The following is a 15730-nucleotide window of genomic DNA, read 5'->3' as shown; positions in this document are numbered from 1 at the left end:
TTCCTTATTAAACCTCCATGTCTGCTTTACCTCCTTCTGAGACACCGCCGTGAGGGCTCAGGGCCCTCCTGGTCTTAACTAGTTAGACTTTCAGTTACAGAACTCAGCTCAAACTGGCTGACGCCAGAAAAGGGATGTATTGGTTCACATTACCAAAAAGTCCAGGGGTCTGCTGGCTTTAGGCCTGTCTGGATCCCGCGGTGAAGTGATGATGACTTTAGAAATTGGTGTCACCCTCCCTGCTCCTCCGCCCCACCCTCCTCCACAGACTCACAGTGGCAGCCCCAGGTAACATCCTGTCCTCCCCTCTAACCTCAGCAGAAAGAGAAGAGCAAAGCCCTCATGGGGCCAACCAGAATTCTGGAATTGGGTCTCAGTGTCTCTGCCTTTGGGGGTCATGTGCCTATCCCTGAACCAACCATTGTTGCCCAGGGATGCGCTGATTGTCCAGGCTCCAGAGTTAGACAGAGACAGCTTCTCTAAAATTTGGGGGAAAGGGGAGTCCGCTAAGGAAAAGCTGGGTGCTTTCATTCCAGAAAAGGGGGTCTAGAACCTGCATAGTCAATAATAACAGATGTCTTCCATAGATGCCCTGTTCCATTCCTGCCTCCACATTCTCTCAGCTTCCCCTAGCTCTGCCTGGTCACCTCCTCTCCCCACACCTGATCAGAATGTACCAGCCACCAGCCCTGTGTTGCATTAGGCCTACCCTCTGCTGGCCCTACTCAGCGCTAATGCTGTAGTAAGCACTGTTTTTTGTTTTTTGAGACAGAGTTTCACTGTTGTCACCCAGGCTGGAGTGCAATGGCATAATCTCGGCTCCCTGCAACCTCCACCTCCTGGATTCAAGCGATTCTCCTGCCTCAGCCTCCCAAGTAGCTGGGATTACAGGCATGCACCACCACGCTTGGCTAATTTTGTATTTTTAGTAGAGATAGGGTTTCTCCATGTTGGTCAGGCTGATCTTGAACTCCCGACCTCAGGTGATCCACCCACCTCGGCCCCGCAAAGTGCTGGGATTACAGGTGTGAGCTACCGCATCCAGCCACTGGGCGGGTTTTCATACCAGTGGGATGAATGCCTTCAAAGGGGGCCTTTTTTTTTCTTTTTGAGACAGGGTCTCACTCTGCCACCCAGGCTGGAGTGCAGTGGTGCACTCATGGCTCACTGCAGCCTTGACCTCCTGGGCTGAAGCAATCCTCCCACCTCAGCTTCCCTAGTAGCTGGAACTACAGGCATGCATCACCAAGCCTGGCTAATTTTTATATTTTTTGTAGAGATAGGGTTTCACTTTGTTGCCCAGGCTGGTCTCGAACTCCTGGGATCAAGCTATTCTCCCACCTTGGCCTCCCAAAGTGCCAAAGGGGACTTTCAAGAGGCACAGAGGCTCAATGTGACATCAAAAATGCACACTTTCAGATGGTGTGGCATCAGGGCTGATGGCGGGGATCAGGGCTTTAGGTACGGTTACCTTTCAGTTTACCCACATCTAGGGCTGGACCTCCCCATACCCTGTGGTGCTTGGAGCATGATCCTACCCAGGACAGTCAGGCAGCAACAGACAATAGCAGAGTGGGCTGCCCAGTCCCTCAGAGCCAGGCTCTCTGAGCCCTGCAAAGGAAAACATTCCTGGAATATGAAAAACAAACAACCCAGTGATCTTCCTTCAAATTCATGAAGCACTGGGAAATTCCCTTTCTAGTAGGACCAGGGAACTTAGGTGTACCTGAGCTGGAGAGATGTTTAGTCTTGGCTAACATTGAGGCAAGGAGAGGCAAGAACTTGCAGGACAGTTACCTTGTCCTCCTTCGACCTACCTCCAGTATGAGGATCTGAGGGTCTTAAGTGACCACAAGCAAACAAAAGCCAGTGGTATTTTTCTTTCTTTTTTTTTTTTCTGAGACAGAATCTCACTTTGTCACCCAGGCTGGAGTGCAGTGGTATGATCTCGGCTCACTGCAACCTCCACCTCCCAGGTTCAAGTGATTCTCATGCCTCAGCCTCCCAAGTAGCTGGTATTACAGGTATGCACCATCATACCTAGCTATGTTTTGTATTTTTAGTAGAGACGGGGTTTCACCATGTTGGCCAGGCTGGTCTCAAACTCCTGGCCTCAAGTGTCCTCAGTCTCCCAAAGTGCTGGGATTACAAGCCACTGCACCCAGCCCAGTGGTATTTTTCAAAGGCCAAAAATCCCAGGACATTCTAAATCTGCACTGAGAAAAGAGTAGAATCTGGGCCGTCTCCTTACCCCCATGTAAAATGAGAGCACACTCAGACATCTGTGTGGGTCGGGGGTGGTTGGAAAGTTGCTAAGCAGAAGTGACACCCCAGTGGGTGATACTGTGGGCTGGCCTAGAATTCCTGGCCTTAGGAGGATCATCTAAATAGGACATAGGGGTCTTTGGTAGGGAGATGAGTCACTCTCCAACCCCCAGGTGGCAGCAGGAATTCACACTGATAGGGACATGGCAAGAAATCTTCTTCTTTGGGAAATGCCTGGGACATTCTTTCAGTTGCCCAGCTTGTGATTTCCTGGGGAGCCTGACTGTTCTCCATACAGATAAAGTGGAAGGATTTAGGCCCAAGGGAGTGTCAGGGTGGGGGGTGCAAAGGAGAGAAAGGCCCCAGGCTTTGATGCTGTCTTAAGGAGCCAAAGGTGAGTGTTTCAGAGTCATCATGATCACCTGGTGTGTCCATGTTTCTTTTCATTTTAGGAGCATTTCTGGAGTATTGACCAAACGGAATTTCGAATCCCACCCAGGCTGATCATTCAGATATGGGACAATGACAAGTTTTCTCTGGATGACTACTTGGGTAGGGCTTCCATTTGGATCATTGCTTCTAAGAAACTATACTTGGAATTAGTGAGGTCAATGAAAACTTGGAAGCAATTCTTTAAATCTTCAATACTTTTTGGTAATGGGGGCCTGGTGGGGGATAGGGGACACACCCACTGCTTGCATGAACTCTTGGCAGTGCAGCCTGACAGTGAGTACCATCCCTTTTCAAAGGCTCTGGTGAGGGTCTTACACCAGCTCCTGTCTGTCTGTGGAGACTCAAATCCTGTTTCTGCAGGGGGATGCCACACTCCTATATCCACTTTCAAACCAGCCACTCTCTCCTCAGCACCTGGGAATCAGCTCCCACCCTCCTCAAGCTGTTCCCAAGTTACCAAGGTCCCCCAATCCCCCAGCCATTGCTCCTGTCTTCTGTGGTAAGGGCACTAGTTCAATGCACCCTCAGTCCGGGCCCCTCCCTCTCCTGGCGCACTCCTCCCTCGCCCCCCATGGCACTGTGCTCTCCAGATTTTCACTCTTCCTGGCTCTGGCCTTGTCACATTTGCCAGCCTTGTTTCTGCATCCCACTCTATTTTTAAATTTTTTGTATTTTTGGAGACAAGTCTCTCTTTGTTACCCAGGCTGGAGTGCAGTGGCACAATCATAGCTTACTGTAACCTCAACCTCCTGGGCTCAAGAAATCCTTCCCCCTCAGCCTCCTGAGTAGCTGGGACTACAGGCGTGTGCCACCACACCTGGCTAATTTTTTTTTTTTTTTTTTACTTTTTAGTACAGATGAGGTCTCACTATGTTGCCCAGGCTGGTCTTGAACCCCTGAGCTCAAGCAATCCTTGCACCTCAGCCTCCCAAAGTGCCAGGATTACAAGCATAAGCTGCAGTGCCCAGACTCCCACTCTTTAAATACAGGCCTTCCCTGAGGTTCCTCTGCTCTCCTCCAACCTGCCAACCACCCCCTCCAGGGATTTACCCACTCTCACCTCAGTGGAAGGTCATGCTTCAACTCTCACCTTTCCGCAAAGTGTGGCTCCTAAACTAGGATGTGTAGCCTGTGCTCTCAGAGTGCCTGTGGTACAAAGGAAATCGTTGAGGGTCATTCCCGATTCCTGGCGAGAACCCCCCACCTTTATACCTGGCGGGCAGCTTGCCTGTACTGTGACTGAAATCTCACTCAGCATTTCTTCCCTAACCTCACCCCTGCTCTCCTCAGGAACTTATTTAGCAGCTCACGACCCCTCCATTTCCCCAGCCACCCAGGCAAAAGCACCCAGAGTCCTCTGTAGTTTTCCTCCTCTCTTTTCCTGAACACCCCGCCAGCCACTCCATCCTAGCAATGTCATCTGTTTTGTCACGCACACTTATTTTCTTAGTCCTGTGATCTCTGCCACTTGCCAGTTGAACCTCACTTTCTGCTAGCCACATGTTACAGCAGCCCCTGACTGGTCTCCCTGTTTCCACGCTGCTTCCAGGGATCCCTCCTGGCAGAGGAAACACCCACCAAAGGTTGTTATCTTATTTATCCCTTTTCCCTGCACAGCACTTAATGCGATGGTTTTGACTTAGTGCTTAGTAAGAGGTCAGTAAACAAATGAGTATGCAAGTAGGCTTACATAAAGCACATGGATAGTAAATTCTAGGCTAATAAAGGGTTTGCCCTTGGCTTTGTTTGTTGAGACAGTCTCTCACACTCTCGCCCAGGCTGGAGTGCAGTGGCACGATCTAGGATCACTGCCACCTCCACCTCCTGGGCTCAGGAGATCCTCCCAACCTCAGCCTCCCAAGTAGTTGGGACCACAGACACGTGCCACCAAGCCTGGCTAATTTTGTGTATGTTTTGTAGAGATGAGGTTTTGCCATGTTGCCCAAGCTGGTCTCAAATTCCTGAGCTCAAGTAATCTGCCCACCTTGGCCTCCCAATATTGCTGGGATTACAGGCATGAGCCACCATGCCTGGCCTTCCTTTGGAATTTAAACAAAACTGTCAGACAACAAATAAAGAGAATGACTATTTCTCAAAATGCTGAGTGAGAACATAACCAAAAGGAGAGGGGAGACAAAAGCAGTCACAGGTCAAGAAAGGCTAAGGTCACGTGTCTTATGGGTCCACTATATGCTGAAGGGCCGTCCCTAAGTCTGACAGTTTAAAAAGAAAATGCCACAACCTCCCTGTTGCTCTTTGCTGCCACTACTGAAGATCAGACTCTTACCCCAGTCATCCATAGACTTGACCCCACATCACACTCACCATTTTCTGGAGGAAAGGGCTCACAGGAGTCCCCAAGCCCAAAACACACTTTTCCCTAACTGTGGAAGTGGTACTAAAGAGTTAATGCGGCCAGACGCAGTTGCTCATGCCTGTAATTCCAGAACTTTGGGAGGCCAAGGTGGGTGGATCACCTGAGGTCAGGAGTTCAAGACCAACCTGGCCAACATGGCAAAACCCCATCTCCACCAAAAACCAAAAATTAGCTGGGCATGGTGGTGCACACCTGTAGTCCCAGCTACTAGGGAGGCTGAGGCATGAGAATCGCTTGAACCCAGGAGGCGGAGGTTGCAGTGAGCCGAGATCACATCACTGTATTCCAGCCTGGGTGAGAGAGAAAGACTCAGTCTCAAAACAAGAGTTAATGCCTCACATTATAGAAGGGACGATGTGCTTCTCCAGATACTCTGATTGAGGCTAGGCGTCTCAGTTCCTGGTGAGGATTTTCTTCTGAGTCGTGTTCCTTCTCAAGATTCTGTTTCTGAGGTTTTACTAGGAGAGTCTTGGATGTGCACATTTCATGCAGCATCCTGTGTTGGTTTGTTTTGTTTTTTGTTTTTTGGTTTTTTTTTTTTTTTGAGACAGAGTCTCGCTCTGCTGCCCAGGCTGGAGAACAGTGGTGCGATCTCTGCTCACTGCAAGCTCCGCCTCCCAGGCTCACGCGATTCTTGTGCCTCAACCTCTTGAGTAGCTGGGATTACAGATGTGTGCCATCATGCCCAGCTAATTTTTAGTAGAGATGGGGTTTCACCATGTTGGCCAGGCTGGTCTCGAACTCCTGGCCTCAAGTGATCTGCCCACCTCGGCCTCCCAAAGTGCTAGGATTATAGCTGTGAGCCCAGCCAGCATCCTGTGTTCTAAGCACCTATTGTCTTTACCCAAAGCCAAATGACCTCTCTGCTCAGGGCAGCTCAGAACTAAAAGGAAAACATTTCAGATCCAAGGGCCTTGAGTTGAGTGAAAATTGTGTCTAGATATTTCATTACTTTTAAAGAACTCTGTTTATGCTCATGTCTTTGAGAAAGAAAACAGGAGATGCTGTACAGTGGATGGCTATTTCTTCGGCCATTTTCCATCCTAACTGGAAAGACTTTGAATGTCTACCAGGCCCCCTTTCTCTAACTCACCTTTTACATGTTCAAAATCACTGCATGCCTCTCTCCGGACAAGAACGTTCTGTTCACTTGTGAACAACAGCTGATCCACTTGAAGCTCATTTGGACTTACTGTTGTTTCCTTGGCTAGGTTTCCTAGAACTTGACTTGCATCACACTATCATTCCTGCAAAATCACCAGAGAAATGCAGTTTGGACATGATTCCGGACCTCAAAGCCATGGACCCCCTTAAAACCAAGACAGCCTCCCTCTTTGAGCAGAAGTCCATGAAAGGATGGTGGCCGTGCTACGCAGAGAAAGATGGCGCCCGCGTGATGGCTGTATGAACATTTCCTGGTTCTGGTTGAAGATCGTTTGTGCCTTTTATCATTTAGGTTTTGCCCTTTATCCATAGACTTACTCCAGATAAAATGAAGTTTTAAATTGGTGGGAGTTCAAGTTATAGGAACGGTTTGTCTTTGGGATATGTTTGCCTTTGTCTTACAATATAAGGTGGGAGATGCTGTGAGCATGTGTTTGGAGTTGGAGGAAGGTGAAGTAGTTGGAATGGTCAAAAACTAGAAGCTCAGGTAGTTTCACTATATTTTCCTTGAGACTCTTCTTCATCAGGAAAGTTAATTAATGCTGGGCTTCTAGTGCAATTTAGTATGGAAAAGGGAACTTCAAATTTGGACTCTTCTCATTAAAAAAAAAAAAAAAAGGTAGAGCTGAGTGTGGTGGCTCATGCCTGTAATCCAAGGCAGGTGGATCACCTGAGGTCAGGAGTTCAAGACCAACCTGGCCAACATGGCAAAACCCCATCTCTACTTAAAAAAAAAAAAAAAAAAAAAAAAGTAGCCAGGAGTGGTGATGCACACCTGTAGTCCCAGCTACTCAGGAGGCTGAGGCATGAGAATCACTTGGACCTAGGAGGTGTAGGTTGCAGTGAGCCAAGATCATGCCACTGCACTCCAGCCTGGGTGACAGAGTGAAACTCTGTCTCAAAAAAAAAAAAAGGGAGTGGAAGCAGCAAGATGTGCTGGCATTAGTTGGATAAAAAGGCCATAAATTACAAGCAAGTTCAGGAACTTAAGATGTATTTTGATCTAGAAGCAGTAGTGTGGGTTACCATGCCATATCATGAAAGACTACCGAGTTCATTATGTATTATTAAAAATAGCTAATATTTTTTATCATTAATTTTGAACCAGGCAGTATGCCAAGTGCCTTACATTCATAATCTTTTTAAAAACAACCTTGGTGTATAATTTACATAAACTGTATTCATTTAAAGTACACAATTTGATGAGTTTTGACAGATGTATACACGCATCGAACCATAATCAAGATCCGGAACCTTCCCATCACCTCCAAAATGTCCTTGTGCTCTCTCTCTGGAGTCCATTGCTCCCTCCCTCCCTGGTCCCAGGAAACCACTGGCCTGCTTTCCATTACAATACAGCAGTTTGCACACAACCTCACTTAGTTCTGCTGACAACGCCATGAAGTAGACATTGGCCCCGTTTTAGCGATTCCACAAACAGGCTTGGAGAGATCCAGCAACTTGAAGTCAGAAACCCAGCTTTGTCTGACTTACAAGGGTAGGAGTCCTCAGAGCTCTACTCAGGGCCAGTGCTTCCCAGATTGTTGGTGACCTTGCGGGCTTTCCTGGCTCTTAGAAAGTCGGTTACAATTTTAGGTATGGCTCACTATGAAAGCGGGCAAGTTTGTTTTTTGTTTTTTGGAGATGAAGTCTCACTCTGTCGCCCAGGCTGGAGTGCAGTGGTACAATCTCCGCTCACTGCAACCTCCTCCTCTCGAGTAGCTGGAACTACAGGCGCGCACCACCATGCTGGCTAATTTTTTTGTATTTTTAGTACAGATGGGGTTTTGCCATGTTGGCCAGGCGGGTCTTCAACTCCTGATCTCAGATGATCCTCCCGCCTCGGCCTCCCAAGTGCTAGGATTACAGGCATGAACCACTGCACCAGGCCAAAAGTGGGCAAGTTTCTAGAACACTTTCACTTTGGCCTCACTGTTCTCATTTGCACATGAACACAATAGTAGTTGTAGGGTTGCCATGAGCATTACATGAGATAACCCATGTAGAACATTTAAACGGTGCTGGGAACATCACTCAGGAACCCCTGAGCAGGGAGACAACATTCACTCACTCACTCATTGAGCTAGTGTACACGGAGTACCCACTGAATGACAGCAACTGTGCACAATAGGTGACAGTGATAGGCATGAAGAGACATGGCTCTGTTCTCTTAATGGGAGCCTACAATAATGCTCAATAAATATTAGATATTGTTATTAGCGGTATTCAGGTTAGTCTGGGTCCAAGTGAAGTTACATAGGAAGGTGTGTGGGAAGACAAGGAGACCAATGTGAGAACATTAGAGTGAGGGGGATACAGAAAATGAAAAGTAGGGAGTAGGGGAAGCAATTTGTCCTCAAAGTTTCCCACACAGCATCAGTTCAGAAACACATGGATGAGGAAATGGGATGTAACCTCTTGAGAAAAACTGAAGGCAATCTAAGGATTGTTTTACAAGTATAAAAATCATTGCTCGGGGAATACTCCTTGGGTTGAAGTAAAAATATTTGTGAAACGTGATGTCATGTGTTTAACCTGCTCTGCTTTACTGAAGGGGAAAGTGGAGATGACATTGGAAATCCTCAACGAGAAGGAGGCCGACGAGAGGCCAGCCGGGAAGGGGCGGGACGAACCCAACATGAACCCCAAGCTGGACTTACCAAAGTGAGAGGCCTTCTTTGTTCTCCCACTCCCCAAACACCTGCAGTCTGAGAGCCCCCCCTTCCCATTGCCTTAATGAGATGGATTAGCTTTTGTGGTCCTCCTAATCTGGTAGTTTTAGTAGTGGTGGGTAGGGGTGGAGAGGTTGGTGATCTGGCTTCATTTAAAGAATTCTCCTTTCCAGGAAACCAAAGTTCAGCATCTTAGGAAGCTGTCATAGGTTAAAGAGCCTTTCTCAGTCAACGAAGGGGAATATCTTTTCTTGACCTTATTAATATGATTCTTTATTCCTGAAACTGTGTTATGCTCTGGGATAAAATATGCATCCCTCCTGAGTTGGGTAGGTGATACCGTTTCTTTGCAATGCAGTCGACCAGAAACCTCCTTCCTCTGGTTCACCAACCCATGCAAGACCATGAAGTTCATCGTGTGGCGCCGCTTTAAGTGGGTCATCATCGGCTTGCTGTTCCTGCTCATTCTGCTGCTCTTCGTGGCCGTGCTCCTTTACTCGTTGCCGGTAGGAGCCCTTCCTTGGCCCCTTGTCTTGCCTTTCTTGTGAGTTGCGGTTGGCCCTCTCCCTTGGCATCTGCCCTGACCACTGTGCAGAAGAATGACCTGCTCAGCAGCGTGGGGTTGCAACCCTTCTGCTTTGGGGAAATTTAAAGTAATGTGTCTTGTAATTAGAATCACATTCTCAGGGTTTCACAAATTACGGGCAGAACTTTGCTTTATGGTCTGAAAATAACTTTGGTTTCAGCAATTCTAGGAGAAATCACTCAGGTCTCAATAAGTGTGTGTCTGGACCACAGCCAGCATTTCCAACTGATCTTCCTGACTCCAGACTTTCTTGTTCCAAACCATCCTGCCTCCCAATTCCTTGTCCTAGCTTCAAGAATCCCCAAATCTGGGTTCATTGTGGGTCTACATACACCCTGTGTTCCACCCAAACTAGATCGTTGATCCCAGCCTCCCCAAATATGATTGCCCTTACCTATCTGGATGCCTTTGCCAATTTTGTTTCTCTGTCCATATTTATCTATCAAAACCTCACTCATTCTTTAAGGTTCATGTCACATATACCCTCCCCCTTAAATTTTCCCCTAATCACCCCAGTCATAAATGGGAATCCAAGTGGGAGATTTGGCAGTGTGCCTAGAAGCAGTACCTCCCTTCCTCCATCCAGACGATGTATTGCGCATCTGCGATAGGCTAGGAATTAAGTTATAGAGATGATTGAATTATTGGCATGATGGGTGCCCAGGAGCAGTTCATATTCTGGGAACTAGCAGCCATGGGAACAAGGACACATTACTAAGGGAGGTGAGCTGTTATGGAGACAGAAACAAACAACCGTGGGCACCCCCTGCTAAGATAGTTCCTCCAAGGAAGGGACATTCAAGTTTGCCAAGTGGAGAAGGGATAGTCCAGGCAGAGGAAGCCATGCTCAGAAGTTGGACGAGTGGCACTGAATGTCACAGGAGGCATTCAAAAGCTCTTACTCCAAAATTCACATTAATAATATCAGCCTGGTGAGGTGGCTCATGCTTGTAATCCTGGCACTTTGGGAGACTGAAGCAGGTGGATCACTTGAGGTCAGGAGTTCAAGACCAGTGAACTCCAGCATAGTGAAACCAACATAGTGAAACCCCATCTCTACTAAAAATACAAAAATTAGTTGGGTGTGGTGGCACATGCCTGTAATCCCAGCTACTGGGGAGGCGGAGGTTGCAGTGAGCTGAGATCGCGCCATTGCACTCTAGCCTGGATAAAGAAGCAAGACTCTGTCTCAAAAAAATAGTATTATAGCCACACAAGTAGCAGGGGTTTTGGGTTTTGTGTCTTCATTTTTGTGTCTTCATTTTTTCCCAGTATAGTACTTCCAGTTTGCCATCTATGAGTATATGTACACTATTTTATAGTCATAGATGATCAAACTGCTTTTTTGTTTGGTTTTTTTTTTTTTTTTTTTTTTTTTTTGGAGACAGAGTCTCACTCTATCACCCAGGCTGGATGGAGTACAGTGGCATGATCTCGGCTCACTGCAACCTCCACCTCCCAGGTTCAAGCATTGCTCATGCCTCAGCCTCTCGAGTAGCTGGGATTACAGGCTCCTGCCACCACATCTAGTCAATTTTTGTATTTTTAGTAGAGACAGGGTTTCACTATGTTGGCCGGGCTGGTCTCGAACTCCTGATCTCAAGTGATCCACCCACCTCGGCCTCCCAAAGTGCTAGGATTACAAGTGTGAGCCACCACACTTGGTCCCAGTCCCACTGTCTTGACCATTTAAAAAGCTGCTCCTAGTTATTTTATTTTTTATTTTTTTGAGATGGAGTCTTGCTCTGTCACCTAGGCTGGAGTGCAGTGGCACAATCTTGGCTCACTGCAAAATCTGCCTCGTAGGTTCAAGTGATTCTCCAGCCTCAGCCTCCCAAGTAGCTGGGATTACAGGCGCCCACCACCACGCCCAGCTAATTTTTTTATTTTTAGTAGAGATGGGGTTTCACCATGTTGGCCAGGCTGGTCTCCAACTCCTGACCTCATGTGATCCGCCCACCTTAGCCTCCCAAAGTGCTGGGATTACAGGCGTGAGCTACTGCGCCAGCCTAGTTATTTATTTTTCCTGATTTAGATTTTATTGGCAGCTGGGTACAGTGGCTCACACTTATAATCCCAGCAATTTGGGAGGCTGAGGCGAGTGGATCACCTGAGGTCAGGAGTTCGAGACCAGCCTGACCAACATGGTAAAACCCCATCTCTACTAAAAATTAAAAAATTAGCCGGGCATGGTGGTAGGTACCTGTAATCCCAGCTACTTGGGAGGCTGAGGCTGGAGAATCACTGTAACCTGTGAGGCAGAGGATGCAGTGACCAGAGATCGTGCCACTGCACTCCAGCCTGGGTGACAAGAGAGAAACTCCGTCTCGAAAAAAAAATTCTATTGGTTTAAACCAGTAGTTCCCAATTAGGGGAGATTTTGCTCCCCACCCCCAAGAGGACATTTGGCAATGTCTGGAGACATTCCGGTTGCAACAACTTAGGGGGTGCTAACTCGGTGGGTAGAGGCCAGTGACAGCTGCTGAACATCCTACAAGGCACAGGACACTCCCCCAACAAGAATCATCTGGTTTGAAATGTCAGTAGTGCCAAGATTGAGAAACCCTAACTGAAAACCATATATATTATATACATATTTTACCACTGTTTTTGTTTCCTTTCCAGAACTATTTGTCAATGAAGATTGTAAAGCCAAATGCGTAACAAAAGCAAAGGCTTCATTTCAAGAGTCATCCAGCAATGAGAGAATCCTGCCTCTGTGGACCAACATCCAGTGTGATTTTGTGTCTGAGACCACACCCCAGTAGCAGGTTTTGCCACGTCACCGAGCCCCATTGATTCCCAGAGGGTCTTAGTCCTGGAAAGTCAGGTCAACAAGCAACATTTGCATCATGTTATCTCTTAAGTATTAAAAGTTGTATTTTCTAAAGTTTAAATCACATTTTTCAAAATATTTTTCCAGGTGGCTGGTTCCATTTAACAATTATCTTTTTATGTGTCTTCGGTTCTAGAATTCAGTTTTTTGAAATTGCTAAATAGAATTCAAAAATCTCTGCATCTTGAGGTGATATACTTCATATTTGTAATCAACTAAAAGAGCTGTGCATTATAAAATCAGAATAGTTAGAACAATTCTTATTTATGCCCACAACCATTGTTATATTTTGTATGGATGTCATAAAAGTCTATTTAACCTCTGTCATGAAACTGAATAAAAATGGTTCACCTTTGCCCCTGGCTGTTGGTTGTAGCTGTGGGTCAAGTTGGGAAGGAGGCATTTTTCTGGCCTTGTCGCAGTGGAGAGAATGCCATGGCATACCTCTGGGCCATATATCCTTTATAAATATCCTGCCCAATTTTAGCTAGTTGGTCAAACTGAATATAACATTATAAATAATAAAAACTAACACTTGGCCTGGCACAGTGGTTCACCGCCTGTAATCCCAGCACTTTGGGAAGCCGAGGCGGGGAGATCACCTGAGGTTGGGAGTTCAAGACCAGCCTGACCAACATGGAGAAACCCTGTCTCTACGAAAAATACAAAATTAGCCGGGCATGGTGGTGCATGCCTATAATCCCAGCTGCTCGGGAGGCTGAAATAGGAGAATCGCTTGAACCCGGGAGGTGGAGGTTGTGGTGAGCCGAGATTGCGCCATTGCACTCCAGCCTGGGCAACAAGAGTGAAATTCTGTCTCAAAAAAAAAAAAGAAGAAAAAGCTGACACTAAAGAGACTTACTCTGTGCACAGCACTGTTTTAAGTGGTTTATGTGTATTAACTCACTTAAGGACAAGGAAGCCCTATAAACGTAGGTAACATTCTTAACCCCATGTGTAAGTCCGTTTTCACACTGCTATAAAGGTACTACCGGAGACAAGGCACTTTATAAAGAAAGGATGTTTAATTGACTCACAGGTCTGCATGGCTGGGGAGGCCTCAGGAAACTTACCATCCTGGTGGAAGGCAAAGGAGAAGCAAGCACCTTCTTCACAAGGTGGCAGGAGAGAGCGAGCAAACAGGGCAGACGCCAGACACTTAGCAAACAACCAGCTCTTGTGAGAACTCTCTCACTATCATGAGAACAGCACGGGAGAAACCATCCCCATGATCCAGTTACCTCCCACCAGGTCCCTCCCTCAACACGTGGGGATTACAATTCAGATCACAATTCACGATGAGATTTGGGTGGGGACACAGCCAAACCATATCACCCCATTTACAGTTGAAGAAAGTAAGTCACAAAGAGGTTTAGGAACTTGCCCAAAGCCACGTAACCAATAAGTGGTAGAGCTGGAACTTGAACCAAGGCAGTCTTAACTTCTTTTTCATATAATGGAGTTTTGCTCTTGTTGCCCAGGCTGGAGTGCAATGGTGCGATCTTGGCTCACTGCAACCTCCACCTCCCAGATTCAAGCGATTCTCCTGTCTCCGTCTCCCGAGTAGCTGGGATTACAGGCACCACCTACCATGCCCAGCTAATTTTTTTCTATTTTTAGTAAAGATGGGGTTTCAGCATGTTGGCAAGGCTGGTCTCAAACTCCTGACCTCAGGTGATCCGCCCACCTTGGCCCCCAGGCGTGAGCCACTGTGCCTTGCCAGCTTCTCTTAACCATAAATGTATATACCACCAGTGGGAGGTCTGTCAAGAGAAACATACGGCTGAGATTGTCAAGTAATGAGTGACAGCAACACAGTGTGACTCCATGTCAACGTGAGAGACAGCATGTTCTAGAACATGTGAGAAAACCGTCCTGTTACATGAGAGACCATGGTAAGATCAGTAAACAGCTCTATTCAAACGGCAACATAGAGCTGAGGGGAGTAAGAAATGGTACAATAATGACAATGCTTTTAGACGCTTAGACAAAGTTCAACTGCAACGGTGATTGTGTCAGTGTTATCGCTAAGTTGTTTCACGTTTTGAATATTTTAATTCCCTTTATGGCCTGCCCCAAATCCTAGCATTCAATACACAAAATCACTAAGAGGCAATACACAGGATATTCTCCAACGCTGCTGAATTTGAATGCTCATCATCTCCCATATACCTTGTCCCCTCCTTTCTCAATGGTACCCTGCCTTCACTGGTGGAACTCCTGCCTGCCCTCAATGTTCTGGTTCAAATGCTACTTTCTTTTTTCTTTTTCTTTGAGACAGAGTCTCACTCTGTCACCCAGGCTGGAGTGCAGCAGCACAACCCCGGCTCACTGCAACCTCTGCCTCCCAGTTTCAAACGATTCTCCTGCTTCAGCCTCCTGAGTAGCTGAGATTACAGGAGCCTGACACCACATCTGGCTAATTTTTGTATTTTTAGTAGAGTCTGGGTTTCACCATGTTGGCCAGGCTGATCTCGAACTCCTTACCTCAGGTGATCTGCCTACCTTGGCATCCCAGAAGTGCTAGAATTACAGGCGTGAGCCACCACACCCGGCCATCCAATGCCACTTTCTCTTTGACACCTCTTGCACCCCAAAGTGATTATTCAATCTTAGAAGTAGAAAAATTAGTACAACCTTTCTGGAGAAATATGTATGTTAAAAACTTTAAAACTGTTTATGCCCGTGGAACCAGTAATTTCACTCCTGACTATTAACTCCAAGGAAATAATCAGAAAGGCAGCCAAAGGTTCATGTGCAAAAACGTATGTTACAGTGTGCTTTGTCATGGCACAAATCAGAAACAACCTAAATGCCCACTTATAGGGGAATCATTTAATACAAAATGAAATCCCATATATTGGTGCAAGAATGAAAACAATTTTCTCCCATCCAAGTACTAACCTGACCCTGCTTAGCTTCTGAGTTCAGACAAGAGCGGGCATGTTCAGGATGGTATGGCCGTAGACACGAACAACAATTTTTTTTGAGATGGAGTTTTGCTCTTGTTGCCCGAGCTGTCGTACAATGGCGCAACCCTGGCTCACTGCAATGTCCGCCTCCCGGGTTCAAGCAATTCTCCTGCCTCAGCCTCCCAAGTAGCTGGGATTACAGGCGCACACCACCATGCCTGGCTAATTTTTTGTATTTTCAGTAGAAACGAGGTTTCACCATGTTAGCCAGGCTGGTCTCAAACTCCTGACCTCAGGTGATCTGCCCGCCTCGGCCTCCCAAATGCTGGGATTACAGGTGTGAGCCACTGCGCCCGGCCCAGAACAACAATTTTCTACATTTTGTGACTGGCATAGGAAAATGTTAGCGTATGGGAAATTTTTGAAGAGCATAATTACAAATCAATTTAAAGTAAAGACCCAAGC

At 46.8% G+C, this 15730-nt stretch overlaps 1 protein-coding gene across 2 annotated transcripts in view; it reads left to right on the top strand.

Moving 5' to 3' along the window:
* Positions 1-12708, top strand: part of MYOF (myoferlin) — a 171805-nt gene extending 159097 nt beyond the window's left edge. For both annotated transcript variants that reach the window (XM_038009266.2, XM_007963586.3), the window contains 5 exons: positions 2718-2817; positions 6307-6497; positions 8814-8923; positions 9290-9437; positions 12143-12708. In XM_038009266.2, the coding sequence (XP_037865194.2) occupies positions 2718-2817; positions 6307-6497; positions 8814-8923; positions 9290-9437; positions 12143-12181 (588 nt within the window). In that variant the 3' untranslated portion in view covers positions 12182-12708. The remainder of the gene's footprint in view (positions 1-2717; positions 2818-6306; positions 6498-8813; positions 8924-9289; positions 9438-12142) is intronic.
* Positions 12709-15730: the final 3022 nt, after the last annotated feature.

Source organism: Chlorocebus sabaeus, chromosome 9, assembly GCF_047675955.1.
Source record: "Chlorocebus sabaeus isolate Y175 chromosome 9, mChlSab1.0.hap1, whole genome shotgun sequence".
Lineage (NCBI taxonomy): Eukaryota > Metazoa > Chordata > Mammalia > Primates > Cercopithecidae > Chlorocebus > Chlorocebus sabaeus.
The sequence above is the reverse complement of the archived record's forward strand: the minus strand, read 5'-3'. Positions and strand labels throughout refer to the sequence as shown.